The 19105-nt window shown below is 42.3% G+C and overlaps 1 protein-coding gene across 4 annotated transcripts in view; it reads left to right on the forward strand.

Annotated features, from left to right (window-relative positions):
- grin2ab (glutamate receptor, ionotropic, N-methyl D-aspartate 2A, b) overlaps positions 1-6948 on the forward strand; it is a 105210-nt gene extending 98262 nt beyond the window's left edge. For 3 of the 4 annotated variants that reach the window (XM_046048149.1, XM_046048150.1, XM_046048146.1), the window contains exons 18-20: positions 987-1170; positions 1531-2323; positions 2420-6948. In XM_046048149.1, coding sequence (XP_045904105.1) covers positions 987-1170; positions 1531-2323; positions 2420-3422 — 1980 coding nt within the window. In that variant the 3' untranslated portion in view covers positions 3423-6948. The remainder of the gene's footprint in view (positions 1-986; positions 1171-1530; positions 2324-2419) is intronic. The other variant, XM_046048148.1, reaches the window with a different exon arrangement.
- The last annotated feature ends 12157 nt before the right edge of the window (positions 6949-19105 follow it).

The raw sequence follows: 19105 nt of genomic DNA on the forward strand, positions 1-19105 counted from the left end.
ACTTTAGATTATAGCAAAGTGTCATTTCTTCAGTGTTGTCACATGAAAAGATATAATCAAATATTTACAAAAATGTGAGGGGTGTACTCACTTTTGTGAGATACTGTATGTCGGAAACACGCAATACTTACTGTTAAGATGTAAAAGGATTCTGGGTATGTATGTGTGCCCAGCTGAAGTAGAAATGAATTTACTGCTGCGCATATGGACGGCAGGATAGAGGAGTCAAACAGCTAAGTGGATGATGTGGATACAAACTCATATAGATACACACAAAGCTCTCTCTGTATCTCTCACCCACACACACATACACAAGTCTGGTCTAACTAAGTTAAAAATGGTAACACATGTAGGTGCAGTGGAGTGAGGGACAGACTTGACCACACACACACACACACACACACACCTAAATATACACACATAAAACTGAAATGAGCACACCCAGACAGTCCAATCATTCATTATTCATATGTCATGTCTCTGTGTTAGGCAGGGCTTTTATTCCAGACGAACAGCATTTCACACATTAAGTGTTTTACAAAAAGAGTGCAATATGTGTCTGTGTGAGTGTGTGTGTGTTTGTCTGTCTCTCGGTGTGCACATGCCGTTAGAGCAGCGATACTGGAGGTTAAGTGGCTCTAGGAAGAACATCTCCTTGCACTCAAAGGTCCCCTCCAGTGACATCATTGCCTAAATTTAATTTTCTGGGCGCCTCTGAAAGCAGTTCATCTTAAAAAGTGGCGATTATCTCTTCTAGCCACATTACAAAACAAAATGAGGTTAAGGTTTGCAGAAAACGCACTGGCGGAAAGGATGCAGCAGTCTTTTAATTCACCGTGCAAGAAAATTAGTGTTGTGAATGTTTGAACTTTCTTTTTGTGAAGGGAATTAACTCTTCTATTATCTAATGTCTCTCTCCTCTCATTTCCTTGCCTTTTCTCTTTTTTTCCTTTCCTTTCCTTTAATTTCCTCTCTTCTCCTCTCAGGGTATATGGAGCTGTATCCATGGTGTTCATATAGATATGAAGAAAAAGAATCCTGAGCTGGGCTTCAGTCCACAAGCCAACATGCTGCATCTACTCAAGTCTGCCAAGTCCATGGCTTTGTCTTCTCCCAAACGCAACACTGTGCTCTTGCAGCCTAGCATCCTAGATGTTATGACGGGTAAAGGTACTATAACACTGTTACACACAGTAGATCATAAAGTCTATATTTTGAATAAAATTTATAACAAAATGTATATATTCTACCCTCACATTTAGGTAAACATGGCACCAGTGATAGGATTGTCCACACATTCAGAGGTTACCATGAATTTTCTATACGGTCTACTTAAGCACATTTAAAGGTGACTCCCTTCACCTTGTTGTGGACTCCAGAGTGGCATAAGCTCTTCTCATTATTAGAAACACATTAGATGACACACACAGCGTGCCAGGGCAGTAGATAGTGTATCAGCTGGCTGAGCATCCATCCAAACTGCCATCTATTGTATCTGCTGTCTGAGGTGCATCTCTCCTTGTCTCCTAGGTAACTCACTCCATAGTCTGCCCCCGAAGGGTCCTGGTCTCTATAGCAACGCCGCTGGTCCACAGGGTTTCCTGTCACTGTCCGGGCGACACAAAAACCTCCTCAACAATGCTGCGCCATTTCCTGTGCAACAAAAAGCTCCCACTCATCAGACCAGCCCCAACAAGCCCCAGCTGTCAATCACCAATGACAATGGCAAGACTCGCCTCGCCGGCCCTGCCTGCTCTGCATCAAAACCTCGAGCCCTGTGGAAGAAAAGTGTGGAGACACTGAAGACCCAACCAAGTGTCACATCTCCAGGCCACGGCCAAAGTCCCACCCCAGCATCTGGACCTGGACCTCCACCAATGAAGAGCCAGCGCTACCTGCCTGAAGAGCCGCCACACTCTGACATTTCGGAGTGCTCCAGCCGACCGCCATCACACAAAGATTCAGATTCCATGGGGGCAAGGGGTGGATTCAAGCCCATCAATCAGCTGAGGAAAAGGGGTGGGGGAGGAGGAGGGGGAGCTGGGGGCGGAGGATCCAAGATCTACTCTATTGATTCAGACCAGGCCAGTCTCCAGTCCGCTCCCCCCTACCAGCGAGACAGTCAGGGGGGAGGTGATGACCACAGTTATCCTCCAGACCTGTTTCCACCTGACAGCACGTACTCTCACACTCACACACTCTCCCACCAGGCAGATGCACCCATTTTGCAGCTGAGTGCCAGCCTGCTACATCACAGTCACAGTGCTGAGGCCGACCTGCACTCCCTGAAGGACAAGAAATACAGCACGTACACACACAGCAGGTATCATGTTCAGCAGAAAATGAACACCATGACCAAGTGCTTTTATAGGTTTTTTTTGTGTATAATCGGTGTCATTCTCTCTCTCTCTCTCTCCAGCGTGAAGGACAAAGCTGGAGGTTCATTCGAATCTCCAGGCGCAGGTCAGGGGACACAGGGTGCCAGGCCCGGCCACTGTCGCTCCTGCTTGACTAAGCTGAGCGGTTACTCCGGCCTTTACACTGTCCGCTCACCACAGGCTCGCTGTGATGCCTGCGCCCACCTGGGAAACCTGTACGACATCAGCGAAGACCACCTGCACTCACACTACTCCCACACACACACTCACCCACACAGCGGTGACATGTTTACACATTACCTTCCCCAGAGCGAGCTGGGCCTGGTGGGCGAAGGGGACGGGCTAGTCAGCCACTTCGAGCCCTCCCCTTCCTCCCCATCTCCTCTACCCACCTCGTCGCCGGCCCAGCACCTTCAGCTGAGTCGTCAGCACTCCTATGAGAACGTGCTTCCGGACGGCATTCCCGAGCGGCAGTCGCAGCAGCACACCCACCTGCGGGGGCTGAGCCTGCCTGACAGAGATAGGGAGAGGGAGCTGACCCTGGAGGAGGGGGCCTATGCTAATGTTCTCACAATGCGCTCTGATCGTCCGTTCAGCAGCCGCAGCCCCCCATCTCCATCACCCTCCCACCACCACAGTTTGGACACCCCTATGCCTCTCCCCCGGCGCTCAAAGAGTCTCTTCCCCGATCGGCCCTCTCACAACCCTTTCCTCCAGTCAGCCGCTGGCACGACACTACGAGATCCTGCCCCCCAGGCTGTCACGCGCATGCCACAGAGAAGTTCCGCCCACGAGCTCTATAAGCAGCGAATGCCGCTGTCGCTTACCCTCGGTAACCATGGCAGCCATCACAACAACCAGCATGGCGGCCATGTTGATCAACAGGTGTTCTACCCTCAGCAGGAGCCCCCTGTGGTGGCCTACATGGTCCCACCTGCTGCCTCTCAGCCAATGAGCTATGTGACAGCGCCGCGAGCCTCAAGCGCAGGCGGCAACAGGCCCCGGCTCTACCGCCGCATGCCCAGCATCGAGTCTGACGTCTGAGAGTCACACATAACACGCTTACTCTCACTGAAACACATTAACACACACGCATGCAAGGAAGAGGTGTGTGTGACCGGACCAGGCAGCTCTGATTCCAAGCATATATACAGAAACACACACACAGACACACACACAAGTAAAAGATCAGGGTGTCTGCTCTGGACTAAAAGGTTAATGGTGATGCTGAGTAAGTAAATAATTGTTTCTTTATCACACAACCTTTATAGGGCAGGGTAGGGGCCACAGGGACACCTGGAGGCACAATACAAGATGAAGAGTGTGTGTGAGTGTCAGTGTGTGTACTAGCCTGAAGCTGTGGGCAACAAGGCACAAACTGACAATACGTCTGACAAGACGGATCAAAATCCTGGTGGAATAAGAGGGACACTGTACACGGAGTCAAGCACCAACAGTGGGATCGGATGGAGGTACAACAGTGTGTTTGGAAGATGAGCCGACCTGTCCGCCCTCTCACCAGCCTCTTGGAGATGAAGGGGACACACAAAAAAAACCCTTTCTATCTGAGATTACACACACATATATTTCACCTCAACATGCCCACCCCCTCTCCAGGACTCTCCTGTTGCACTATGATTTCTACAGTCAACCCGTATGTTGTCTGAGCCTCCAAACTGCACTGCCAGCATGGCTTAAAGAGTAGTAAACTACACTAGAGTAATCCTTGACTTGAATGGAAATGACTTTCTTTGTAATAGACTAGACTGGGAGCAGCTGGTCAGGACACAGATCTGAGAAGTGTATCAGCTCCTGCTCGCAGATGTACAAACACTTGAACACACACACGCACACTGTGTCTGTTTTTAAGGTGAAGTAAAAACTACAGACTGTTTGTTATTGTTGATGTCAGTTGATTGAACATTCCAAAAAGTGGACCAAATATGGCCGCCAGTAAAAGCCTATCAGGACGAGAGTGTGTGTTCGAGTGTTTCTAGGTCTAGAGACATACAGTATAGCATCCTTGCTTCCTCTCTTAGCTAGCCTTCAGGTCATACTGCATGCTTCCTACTGCCCTGTGTTACAGTTAAACTCCTATACAGGGTCATATATGCACACATGCACAGACATACTATATATGCACACACACACACACACACACACACACACACACACACACACACACACACGCACATACGCAGTAGTCTAGGGTAGTAGTTTAGGGTGGGTGTGTGTGTCGAAGCTGTGAGACAGCTTCTCTTTGTGCACTTTGTAGATTTTATACCCTGCCACCTAACACAGATGTTTGACCAAAAACACTTTTATACTGAAAAATATGAGTATTCTGAATCATTCGCTGGATAGATGTTTTCTTTTCTCTTATTTCTCTTTGACATTGGGTTTTAGGGCACTGTTAAGGGCACAGTTCTGTCAGTTTCCATTGTGAGGTCAGACATTTTACAGTTTTAGATAATGGGTACAGCATCATACAGTATACACAACACCAACTCTTAATCTTTCTCTTCATTCTTTGTAACTTTTATTGTGCTCATCCCTCCTTCTAGCCTTTCCTTTTTCTTTCATCAGCTTTTATTTATTCTCTTAATTAAATCCTTTGTCTTTTTGCTCCTTTCCTGCTTCCTTCTATAGAGTAGATTGAGTATCAGAAGAATAAAATTCAGTCGTGGTGTTTAAAACTCAACATATTGTTGGAAATCACTTAATATCAGTAGTCGTAAGAATTCATTTAATTCAACACCGGCTCTAATAGGATACAGTACTTTTTTCTAATAACTTTCTATGTTGAACAAAGTAACCCGAGGCCCATTTTAATGTTCCCGTAGTGAATTTAGAGGCTGAGTGCATCACTGTTGCAGATTTACTCATCAAAATAATACTCCCGGACGAGCGCCAGAGTAGCTGGTACTTGTTGGCTCTCTGTTGGTGAGAACACAGTGCTGCGTTTCAGCAGAGAGAGTCCCGTGGCAAAGCAGAGTTTGCAAAGTGACTCGTTACAGAAGCAACGCTCACACACACACACACACACACATACTCGACGAGCTGGCAATGTGTGTATGAGTGTTCTAGAGATCCATAATCTACTGAGTAAGGGCATTGATTTTTCAGTACAAGGATTTTGATGGAAAAAGGACTTGATATCCCATTAGCTGAGCGTCTGTCTCTATTCTGTTTCTTTCTTTTCTCTATTCTCTCTCTTACACAAACACACACACACACACATATATCTATATATATCAGCTGCAAGGAATGCAAGACAGTTTGAATAAAAAAACGCACCTTTGAACGATGAACACTGCCCCTCTTTCGGTTTGGTGTGTGAGTTATATGCACAATATCAGGTTGCAATATTATACTTCTGTACAGAGAAATCTTTGTTTTAAATGTTAGAAACTGATTTCATTTGTTTGATTTGAATGGTATTAAGTGTTGAGTTCATTTCAATAACAACGTGGCTTTTAATTCTGCTTCTTTAAAAAAAAAAAAAAGACTGGCATGTTTTAGATTATTGTGTGATTTTTTTTTTTCCTCTGGTGTGTTGTTGGTTGGGACCTCACTGTACAGTCCTCACTGCTAAGTTAAGAGACTAGTTAACTATCCCGGTCAGCTAACCAGTTAACTAGCAAAACGTAGCTGGGTCTCTCATCTGAATCACACTCAATGAATAATGATAGTCCAGCCTGTGTGGTTAATACGAACCCCCTCCCACCCACATAGTTCTCTTCCACTACGAGTCTGCTGTTTCACCTCTGAGTGTGAGCGAGTGTGTGTGCATGTGTGTGTATGCGCATGTGTTTTACACCGTGCAGGCATTTATATAAGACAGAGGATGATACGTGTATTGAGAGGTTGTTTGTGGTGTGTTTGTGTGTGAGTGTGTATACTTTTCTGTACTCTCTTCCCTTCGTCCCACACATAACATTTGACCTGGCTCTTACTCATGTAACACAAATACAGTTACAAACACACACACACATACAAACACATACAAACACACACACGTTGCATCTGTACTGTTGTGGTTAAGAGAGTATGTAGAAGTAAAAAGAGTTTTGTAAAGAGAGTTTTGTTATGTCCACCATTACAAAAATTTTTACACCAACCTTTTGTTTGATTTTTTTTTTTTTTAAATTGCATGATGTGCTTGTGTTTCTGGTGGTACCTATTTTGCTGCAACACCTGAGTTCTCCCTGAGTTGACCTACTGGGCTACATGTACCAAGGTTCCCCTCCGCCATGGTTAGTGCGCCACATCTGGCTAGAGCCCTGGATGCTTAAACACTCCCAACTGTGATGTCACCAACATGACACCCCAATTGGCTCCTGCACAACGCCCGCCAACGCCGAGGAGCACGTGGAAAATGTTCCCAGGCTCAACACAGTTCTTAGTTTGTCCCAGGTGTACACATGTTACGTACAGTACTGGGTGGAAGGAGTGCATTGGTGTGTAGTCCTCTGGGTCTCCCTGCTGTGTATCTCACTTGTGTATAAGTTCAGGGGTTTCTAAGCTACTAGTTGTGTTGTACATACTACCTTGTCACTCAGTACCTCTGTACAATCTGTAAATAAGTAAAGGTTACATTTTTCTACTTGTCTGGGTCTTGTCGATTAATCTATCTATCTATCTATCTATCTATCTATCTATATATATATATATATATATATATATATGCACTCATGTCTCTCTATCTATCTGTCTGTCTATCTATCTATATATATATATATATATATATATATATATATGCACTCATGTCTCTCTATCTATCTGTCTGTCTATCTGTATATATATCTATCTCTGCAGTTTGCTGTCTACTAAGAGAAAAGGGCTTTTTGGGATTCTGCTGTAAAAGGGCTCTCTGCCCCACTCTCTGTAGGCTTTCATAATGCACCCTTAGCATGAGTGTGTGAGTGTGTGCACATGTGTATGTATATGTGTGTGTGTTTAGATCAGTGTTCTGGTAAAAAGCTTTATTTTTATATTTTCGTCTCCCTCAGGAGACGGACGCTCTAATCTGGGCTGAAGTGGGACAGGACAGAAGAGGGGAGCAGAGAGGAGCACAGAGACAAACGCGCCCTCTCATACACACACACACACACTTATGCAGGCTGCAAATCAGCACACACATACGTATGCTGAGGCTGGAGGATCTGTCACAAGCCATAGACCAGCTGCAGCCAGAGTTAAAGGAGGGAGGAGGAGAACAAACAAGCGAGGAGTCCTGCTGCCGACTTTCTTTGAAATGGCTCATATGGGAAACATCACAAAACACACGCGCCACAGTGTCTACACAGGCCTATGTGCCTGTTTGTTCATACAGGGGTGTGTGATAACGTGCATATGTATGTGTGCGCGTCCGTATGTCGCTTCCTCTGAGACAGGGTGTGAGGACCACGGCGACCCAATTCTTCCCAACATGATCCATATGCTCCTATCTAATGGATAGAGTAACAACACACAGCCCCTGCCTCTTATTTAATTAATAGAATTGAGCTGACCCACATGTCAGGCTGTAATGCAATTAACACACAGGAGCAGAATACATGTTCCTTGTACCCCTGCAGTAACATACAAGCCTTAGCAAACTCATACATACATGTGCATATTCATGTAGATACACAGACGTGATCACAAGGCTATACACACATCAGATGAGGCGTTCTACCACATATAGCCACACTGTAGGGGTGTGAGATTGAGCAGATAAATTAAGATAATTAATTTCCTGAATTAGGGAACATCTCCATCTGAGCAACCCCGCGGCTGGAGAGCAGTCCAGAGGAAAACAAGACGCACAAGTGAGAGAGAGAGAAAGAAGAGAGACAGAGCAAAGGATGATGGAAGACGATGAGGGTGATAGTGCTGATTTTGACAGGCCCGCTGTAGGCTGTTGGTTCTTCCCATGACTTCAAACATCCTCATTAACCAGCAGTCAGCCTACACACTTAACACTTGTGTGTGTTTGCATGTACACTTGTGTTGTTAAACTGTTGTGATTGTATGTGTGAGAGAGCTAGATAGATAGAAGAAGAGGGTGAGAGAGAGAGAGCGAGCAGCGTGTCAGCCTACACGCTAAACAAACCCATGAAAATTCATAAGGACCTGGCGACGCCTACTCACAAATACTAAAAATACTGGAGTGAGTTGAGCCTAGTCAGAGGGGAGGAAAGGGGAGGAAGAAGAGTGAGAGAGAGGAGATGAATAGAGAGAAATGAGAGAGCAGCAGCAGCAGAGGAGGAGGAGGGAGAGAAGACGAGGATAGGTGTAACATGAACCAGGGGAGAGTAGAGCAGAAAGAGAGGAGAAATAATAGTTACATCAACTGAATCCAACTTGGAACATCTATTCTCAGCCTCCAGCGGTCAGCACTCACTTTGTGTAAAAGAGTGTGTGTGTGTGTGTGTGTGTGTGTGTGTGTGTGTGTGTGTGTGTGTGTGTGTTTCAGCATGAAAATGTTTTCCCATTTTCCCTGGATAACGTGAGCTTGAGAAGAGAGGGAAAAAAATATTTATTTATTAACATGTTGACACAAGCCTCTGTGTGTGTGTGTGTGTGTGTGTGTGTGTGTGTGTGTGTGCGTGCGCATGTGTGTGTTTGTCCAAAATCCATGTTCACACTGATTTGATGGGGATTGACAGCATTTTACAGTCAAAGTTTTTCATCCAGTAGGAGAAGAAGGGTGGGAGGGACGGGCAGTTTTGATTTTGATTTTGCTTTCAGGAGTGATATATAGTCAAAGAAGATGTTTTGTTCTGGGCGTCTGAATCAGGGCGAAGCGGCTCCTTTCACAGCTCTAATGGTGGACTGCAGGTTTTGGTAAATGTTGACAGATGATGTTTGACTGACAGCATTGCCACACCACAGTTTATCAAGCCCAGCTGTTTATCTATCTATCTATCTATCTATCTAGTAGGCATACTTAAAAGAGTCATCCACCAATTTAGAATTACACTCCGATAACATTGTTGGACACACAATGGATGATTTACAGCAACACTCCAACACAAACTCCACGTAAGGATAAAAAAACATCAAAAAGTTTTATGTGCTGAAGCCCATCAGGCCAAACAAGAATCAGATCAACGTGGGCGAAAACACAGGTCGAAACTAACCCTGATTTGACTTTTATCCTACTGGACAGGTAAGCTAACATTACTGCAAATCATGTGAAACATTGTGATTTTGTATTTTAGTTGGCTAAAATTAGATCATGTTAGCCACATTACCTTAACAGCTGATCCATATTGCTATCCTATGTACAGATACTATGCCAAAATGTTGATTTTAGCCTGCAAGAAATGATGTAACATTTTTTAGATATGCTGAAATAAACAATGGTAAACTGTAATGATATATCAAGATAAACTACACTGATGACATGAAATGATGACTACAAAAGACTCTTCCAGGATAATTCCAAAAAGTAGGTTCTTTATAACATTATTTTTATTTTATTTTTATGTGCTTTATCTCCTGACTAACGTTCCTCATCCCACTACTATCACTTGTTTAAAATTTACGTTAGATTGGGATTATCGTGTCTCAACACATTTCCAGACTATGGTCTAACTGTTATACTAAAGTGTGGTAACAATCTCGTTTATAATGTTCATGCTGTGTCTCAATTCGCGCACTTCCATACCTACACTTACTATTTTGAGGGCAGCATGCGTTCACACTGAGAAGTACAGCAAAATGCAGTGCATTGAGAGAGATGGTGCACTCATAACAGCTAAAAAGTTCAAGTATATCCAGCTGCAGCCCGTAGACCTGATGGAAGTTGAACTTCCAAATATGGGTTGTCCCAGAAGACACCGCGCACAAAACGTGATGACGGCTCACATACAGCATAGATCCTAACGCAAACCTTTTTATTCTTTAGAGGCCAACATCAGAACTTTAAATAAACTTCTGAGAAGTTTTGAGGGGAGAAATCAACTGTGTAGATTTGGAATATCAGCAGTTTTACGAAAATTGTGAAAATGTGTTCAAATGTTTTCGGAGTTGAGAAGCTCCGCAAGTGCCGACCATGGGTGTCATTATATAGCTGCAGTAACGTTGCTGAAGGGTTAACTGGTCGACATGCATACAATCAATAACTTTAGGCACACACCCCTGTGATGGTTAGGGTAAGAGTAATATGCTTTGGGGGCCTGTCAGGAATAGTTAGCTAGCTAGCTTGCCGGAGGCCGGTCAGCTCCCCCAGGCCCAGTCACACAGACCACTGCAGCAAACACAGCAGATGTGTCCAGCAACAGCTGAACGATAGTGTTAATGTTCATACCGCTGTTATTCTATCATTAAATTCTCAGTAATGTTGTAAAGTTTTAACCTGAATCAAGATACATCTGGCTCGTGATGTAGAGAATATTCTTGGTCTGTGAAACTTACAGTTTTTCTCAATCGCTTTGGTGCATTTCTCAAATCATCCTTAACATTTGCAAAACAGTAAGTGTATTTCTCAAAACAGGCAGTACAACGGCACAACACAGTGGATTACCTGCAAAAGCCCATAACTTTCTCAAAATCCTTAGTCTATCTCTCAAAAGCAAATCTTTATGTCATTGAACATGTCAGTGCCATCAGAACGACAAGTCCTTGTGTCTTGTTTATGAACAAGCAAGTCAAAATGTTTAGCCATAATCTCTTTTTATATTTTTCATAATCCTCTTCAACAAAGTTCTTATGAAAAGACTGTTTCACATGCTCACGTTACTCTAAAGCACGTGCTGGACTCTGTGCGTTCTTGGTCCACATCCATCAACCTATGGATTTCCCCATCATTCCCAGGCAGAGGAAAGACCTTCTCATTCAGGGGAATCCATGTAACGTTACACATTTCCTGACAAATTTCGGAACCTTTGAAATAGCTGTCGGGAAATGTGTGATTGGATTCCCCTCGGTCTCTTCATAACAATTTTGCTGAAGAGGATAATACATACAAAAGAAAAAAAAGAAAGTCAACAAGAACAGGAATCAAACTAATCAAACTGAGCCCTGTGCTCTACCAACTGAAATAACCAGTGATAGAATAATTTCAAAGCAATTACTCTAAAGAAACGCACCTGCCAGCGCCTGTATTCAGCTATGGTTTGTTATCTCGCGATCACGTGAAAATGAATTATCCCGTTCTTAGGGGAAAACAACATTCACTTTATATATATATATATATATACATATATATATTACTGCTCACTGTGTATTGTTACTGTTTACTGGTATTGAGTATTGGTATGAGTGTTGCTATTGTGATGTTGTCGTGGTCTATTCTTACTTTGTTTATGGTCCTTAAGAAACAACATTTCGTTTAGCTATATACTTGTAGGCAAAGGAAATGAATAAAGTATTTTAACTTTGATTTTTGATAACGTGTTCAACCATTTTGCATGTACTGACTAATGCAATGAACTTATGCCTAGATGTTTTGGGGGGTAAGATTATTCAGCAGAGACTGGTATAATTCATTGTGATCAGCATGACATAAGCAATTGATAATGTAGGAAACAGCAGACAATTGTACATAATCATTTGCATCAGTGTGTCAAAGCATTTGCAATTTGTTCAAAACAATGAGAAAGTATTTTTATGATGTGCACAAGTGACATGATGATGTGGAGGTTGAACAATTAGTTTTGAGAATTTCAATTCTGATCTGAGAAATGCACCAAAGCGACTGAGAAAAACTGTAAAATCACTTTTGAACAAATAATATACAACAACAGTGGTATGAACTGAAACATTGCTTTATTATTATCAGTAGGCTATTATAAATAAATATTTGCAGGATTTATAGTAACATACAATAATAATAATACATAATATAATATAGTATAGTAAATAATAACGCATAATGTTCACTGATTACTTCGTTGACACTTATCTTACTACCCTACCCTCTCAATAGTTGCAGCGGTAATCTGACGTTAACTGCTGCACTCACTGTTATAATATTTGTATTAAATAAACAATAGTTGTATTAAGATTCAGCATTGATGTTGTGGAAAAGTGTGTTTTTTCAATAACGAAACTGATACCATTTGTCATCTATTCTGTCGTTTAATGTAGGCTATTTTGTTTCCGCTGAAGATTTTTGTCTGACATGAATACAATTCAATAAAAACAACAGTTGAATTGTCTATCAGATAAGAGCACTTTTTTATTAAACACATTATAACCTTTGGGCTACATTGTTAACCTGTGAATGATGATATGAAATGTCAGTGTAGTTTCGGGAATTTAAAAACCGGCGAAGTCACATTTGAACTCACATTTGAAAGAAAGGTTCCCCATCGTGCAGCAAAGGGTGTTACACAGCTTCAACAAGCTGGCATCAGTGCTCAATGTGGCAGACCCTGCGCATGAATGCGCAAACGGAGTGGAAGTAGGTAGGGAGAGGGAGCAGCAAGCAGTTTCGGAAAGGCCCCACATCTTTTACAAGTTTCATACACTATTTCATCACTAAATCCACTTCTGATGCAAGAAATCAACTGTGTAAGTGTCGAATATTGACAGTTTTACGAAAAGTGATGGCGGATCAAAAATGTGCTTGAACGTTTTCTGAATTGAGAAGCTCGGCATGTGGCAGCGGGGGAAACTCGTGCCAACCCGCGGGAGGAGCAAGCTAGGCCGGCCAGCTATTCCGCTCACAGAGCCCTCTGGTCCCGCAGTCACACAGACCTCTGCAGCCAACCAAGCAGCTGATGCCAGCAACATCAGAGGAAACCACAGCTGTAAGAATGTTGGTTCCCTTTGTTATTCTGACATTACATTTTGAGTAATTTCTTTAATAAATAAATAAACAACTGAAATAGTATGAAAAGGGGACTATTGTTACTTTATTTTTCTTATTAATATATTAGACATTACATTGTTAGTGTACAGTTGTAGTTGCAATACTTGCTTTCTATTGCTTTTATTTTATATAATTCTTATTTATGCACCAGTATACCAAAGCAAATTACAATAAACCAGATTCTGAGCATTTTATTTTGGGTGGTAAAGCCAGGCTGTTATTTTGGAGATCTGCAGGCGGCCTCTGTGCTGGGGGGATAGCACAATCTTGCGATAGACATTTCCGGTTAGTGCACAACAGCAGTGTTTGATTTGAGACAACGCTACCCTATCAAAATTAACACACTAAGCAATTAAGTACATAGTGTACACAGTGTTAGTATACTCAAGAAAGTACCCGAATTAAGACACAGCTTCAGTCTCACTCGCTAACCTTTTTCATTATCATCCAATATACACTGAACAAAATTATAAACACAACACTTTTGTTTATAATTTTGTTCAGTGTATTGAGCTTTACTGACATTGATGAGCCTCTCCAGTTAAAATTACACAAATAGTTTTCGAAAAGACACCAGGCTAGCTAACATTGACGTATCATGTCGGCTAAATCCAGTCAATGTAACATTATCAGCTAATTTCACTAGCAAGCACCACACAATCAACAGGTACGACTAAGTGATTTATTGATGATCGAAACAGAAAGACGTACGAGGCTTGTAGTTGCTGAATAGACAAAGCGTTGTGGGGAAGCGACGATAGGGAAATCTTAGCACCAGGGCACGACGGACCCCCAAAAGCTTCTGGTTATGTGAGAGCATTGGCTGATCTGGGGTTTTTGAGATCTGAATGAGTGTGATGATGGTACATTTGGGAGGATCAGTGGCGCATGATCTGTATCGGATGCTCGGGAATGACGTCGGAGGCTGAAAGGGTAGCTCTGATACTGAAGGAGTGACCGGGGTAATGGATGGGACAAAAGCATGACGAGAGAGTGCTTGGCGGGAGTGGCAGTGGCACCGGGAATCGAAAGGCCACTGGAACTGACTCGGAGACAATCTGACGTGTTGTACTCTGGGATCCCAGAGTTGCAGAGGTTCACGAGGGTCTTGCAAGTGTTCAGGGTTATTGGACTTCGGAGAAAAGACGGGTGTAAGCAGGCCCAATTATATGGTTTCTTTAGTAGAAAGCGGTGTTGTTTGGGGAATGAGTCTGAATTGCAAGTTTGAAGCTGAATGTCGAGACAAAGGGAGATGCAGGGAGGTGAAACCGGAGCAGGTGTGAACATAGCTTCTAAGGACTGAGTGATGCAATTACGTTGAACTAGTTGTGACAAGGCGGGAGCTCTTCAAGCTGGCCTCTAGCATGAGAGAGAGCTATGCTGTTAATGTTAAAGTTTTGGCGACCATTCCGCTGCAAACCATCTATCCTTATAGAACCCTCAAACCTTGGACTGGGAGTGAGCAGCGGTAGGTTTTGGCATCCCGGTGCCGGAATCCCCTTCCAATTGTAACAACTGTTCCCTTAAAACGAATTTAGTTTAAAACTTCTGTTCGCCTGACCAGTGGCACAGTCGGGTTGGCAAAAGCCCCTTTTAGTTCGAACAACTGTCGACTCAAAATGATTTTAGCTTGAAACGACTGTCAGAGGTCTGTTTGCTTGAACAACTTAGTTGAAGAGACTGCTTGCTTGAGACAATTTTAAGCTCGAAACGGCTTTAGCTCGAAATGACTTAGCTTGAACGCTTAGTTCAAAACACTTGTTAGCTTGAAAGACTGTTCGCTCGAATGATTTTGTATTAAATGAAATTACTGTTGGCTCGTTAAATTTTAACGATTTAATTCTGTCTTTAAGCTGTGCCTTGAGACTCCTCAGATACTGGAGTGTACCCCTTTAATTCCATGCTAAACGGCTCCTTTCAGAGCTCTGATGGTGGACTTTCTGCTGGCTTTAGTAAATGCTGACAGATGATGCTTGATTGACACCACAGTCTCTGTCAGTCAGCTCAGTTTGAGCAACAAAGGCAACATGGCCTCCATGGTAGAAAGCTATACATCTCAAATAAGCACACAGTGGAGCGATGTCATGTGTGACTGATGACAACTAGTCCCTGCTTCACCTCCTCTTTTTCTCTCCCTCACACACACACATAAATAGCTCTGCCAGGCTATGTTATGCTAATTGCTATATGCTAATCAGGGTACTTCCAGGTGCAGAAATAGACGCGGAACATTTAGAGTAAATTTAGCTCTAATAACCTGGCTAATCACATCATTAATGTTACATCCAGTAAGACGCACACATACACAGTGTGTAGCATTGTTGTTATTCTAATAGAGGGTTTCCACCTGACTGCTGCTTGCTGAAGGATGCTGGGAGGCAGGAACAAGGAGTTGGACAAACTCTGCTCTGTGTGCATCTCCAGCTACCCTCTCTATGTGCGAAAGTGTGTAAAATGTGAGAGCCGCAGCTCTCAGACTTCACGCCGTTTTGTTGTGTTTGTTTTATTTTGTCTCTTCTATAAATGATGAAGCTCCAGGCGGGAGAGAGAGAGGCACTCAGCCCTCCCCGGGGGAAAAGTGCTCGCCGCTGGGCATCGTCCCCTCAGTATCACCCACCTCCCCCAACCATAACGCCCCATGACTGACAAATGAGGACAGCTTGTGCATGTGTGTGACTGAAATGAACAATTACATATGAGACCATGTTCCAGTGTTCAGAGGCTTCATTATATTTTGGTGTATTTTTTATTGAAAGTATTGAGTTTGGCATCCACAAAAAGGTAATATATTAGCAATTACTCACTGTAAACCATGGCATTAATTTTAAATCTTTTCTATTGCTTTACTTATTACTTCCTGGAAACAGTGATTTGTCAGAGCTCTGCCTACAAATTACCAGCAGTTTCTTCTCCTCAAAGACTCTTGTTTACAGCATTACTGGCCTTGTGAGGGATCAGTGTGACTATCACCGATAATGTTTAGTGTTCTTGTCATCTGCTTGCAGAGTTTTTTTTAAAAAGTGAGAATAATTTGCAGCCCAGAGAAGGTAAATCTTTCTGTCACTTTTCATCTAAGTTTGCTGGAGGAGAGAGGATGAGGGCAAACACTTTAGTGTAGTTGAGTTTATTTGACATTAAGTCACAGACAATAAAGCAGGAGACATATTTTCGTTGTGGTCCTTGTAAGATGCCAGAATCCAGGCGACTAGGCGATGTCATACTACCAACAAACCAACACAATAAATACCTATATCATCATCAATACAATAACTCAGTCAAACATAAGAAATCAATAATAATACAAATGAATAAAACTAATAAAAATGCACATTATAACTTGGATTATAAGCTTGCACTTCAAAGTTTCCCATATGTATAATTTGAAAAACATGGTAGTTATATATCTATTAAAGGAGTTATTTGTAGTTTTTGGAATCACTTATTAATAGATCAAATTTTCACTGCCTATGGGCTCTAACCTCACTTGCATGAAGCACAAGCCTATTTTCTCTGTTGCTTACATCAGCCACTATTCTGCTTCTTATATGCTAACAACATGCAATCCACTAACACCACAAAACAACCAGCACAACACAGACTCCAACACAAACTCCAACATTACCTCCACGTAACAAAACAAATGTGCTGAAGCCTATCAGACCAAAAGAGATTGAGATGATATCGGTGAAAACTCAGACAACATCAGAAAGGCTGTGTTACGGAGAGTAGTTGCTAACGTTATCCGGTGCAAAGTTGGATCGCTTTCCACATTACTTCACTAACTAACGCGACCCATATTACTATCCTGTGTACCACCTGAATTATGTCAAAGTGTTGACTTAGCCTGCAAGAAAGGATGTAATGGTAAAAATGTTGTTTTTATCAACTTAGAAATATAGCTAAAATTCGATCTATGTTAACTTTTAAGGACACCAAGACCATTTTACACGCCTTCATCTCATCACGCCTGGATTATTGCAACAGCCTTTTCACCTGTTTAACCCAAAAATCTATTGATCGACTCCAGACTGTCCAGAACTCAGCTGCCAGGCTTTTAACCAGAACAAAGAAATATGACCACATTACTCCTATTTTAGCTTCATTACACTGGCTCCCAGTATGTTTTAGAATTGACTTTAAAATTTTACTGATCACTTTTAAAGCTCTTCATGGCCTCTCGCCTTGTTATATTTCTGAACTTTTAGTCCCATACACACCAGCACGTACCTTGAGATCCTCGGGCAGAGGTCTGTTGTCTGTTCCAGAGTCTCGACTGAAAACTAAAGGGGACAGAGCGTTTGCTGTCAGGGCCCCGAGGCTCTGGAACAGCCTGCCCGAGGAAATAAGGTCGGCTGAGACAGTGAACTCTTTTAAGTCCCTTCTTAAAACATACTTTTAAAGGAGAGCCTTTCCCGATCTTATTTGACTTTATTGTATCCCTTTTATTTTATTGTATTTTACTAATTTTATATTAATCTGTATTTTAGTCTTTTCAATGTTTTCATGCTCTTATCTTGTTTTTTGTATTATTCTTTACACTTGTTAAAGCACTTTGTAACTTGTTTTTGAAAAGTGCTCTACAAATAAGGATTATTATTATTATTATTATTATTATAAAAAGAAAATGTGGAGCGATATGTTTACTAGCCTATAACGTTAGTGATGCTGGCAGTGCAGATAGCTAACGCTACATTAGCTCAGACTTGCCGTTGTTTGCTTCATAACTTTCAATTTAGATTTATTGTCGTTGTACCAATACTCAGGTACACAGCTGTCTCTCTGTCTGTCTATAGCCGCTGTCGCACTGCCTTTTTGTCCGTGGGGATTGTGCTAATATGCCAGCTCTCTGCGCTGTATGAAAGGTATGGAGCCGGTGTTGATATGCCTCTGAGCTGGGAACGTTGAAGTAATAGAGCCTGGACATTTCTGGAGAAAAGCCACAGTCAGCATCCCGGTGTGTTCACGTTTATTGCAGGATTTCAGTATGAAAGCGGTTGTTTCAGATTATGCACCGCAATGCTAGTGGCTGCTGAAAACTACATAATGCCCCTTTAAGAGTAAATATAGAATTTTTGAAAAAATTGCAAGGAACAAGTAAATTCTTGAACTTGGAAACAGCTGATGACAAAACATTCAAGCTTTCAATCATGTGAGCCAGTTGCAATTTCATGACGACTGAGCAAACTCCATCCGCTGACGTGATATGATCGAAAGCTTCATAAACAGCTACCAATGGACATCAATGATTGCAATATTGTTTTGAATAACTTGCATTGTGGCAATTTCAACTATATAGAAACAACCTCAGGTACCACCGTGTTAGAGGAAAATGAATCATGGTATATTGAAAAACTGTGTCTTACTTAATTTTGATGGACATAGTGAAACTCACACTGGGTTTTTTTCTTAAAGTTAGGAAATAAAATTGAGGTAGCAATTTGTTAATGTACTTGTCAGTGTCAAACATGTTTTTCAGTTGAGTAAGCCAACCTTTCAGCACTGTTGACTGGGGCCATAAATTATCTAGTCGTAACCACATAGATGTTGATGAAAAATTGAGTTATCTATGCAGCTGAGGTGAACCCTGCTGCTTTGACTTGTTTTTTTAGAGCATCACGTGGAGATGAAAAACTGTAAGTCTACAATATAAGAAGAATCCGTGTACAAACTAGTATTGAATTATGCTCAAACCAGGAGGGAAAGCCAAACTGAAGACTCAACAGGAGGCAGGGAGTACAAAGTATTTTTTCTTTCTTAAAAAGAGGACTTAGCTCTGGGCCTTATGTATGTTCCCTCCTGGCTCCATTTGCTGGATATGGTTTAATTCCTACTGCTGTGGCAATTAAAACAATGTACATTCCTTGACTTGTTCACCTACTTTTCTCTCAAATTTGTTGCTGTAAACAAATTGAGAAAAACA

This window comes from Micropterus dolomieu, linkage group LG04, assembly GCF_021292245.1.
Source record: "Micropterus dolomieu isolate WLL.071019.BEF.003 ecotype Adirondacks linkage group LG04, ASM2129224v1, whole genome shotgun sequence".
Taxonomy (NCBI): Eukaryota; Metazoa; Chordata; class Actinopteri; order Centrarchiformes; family Centrarchidae; genus Micropterus; species Micropterus dolomieu.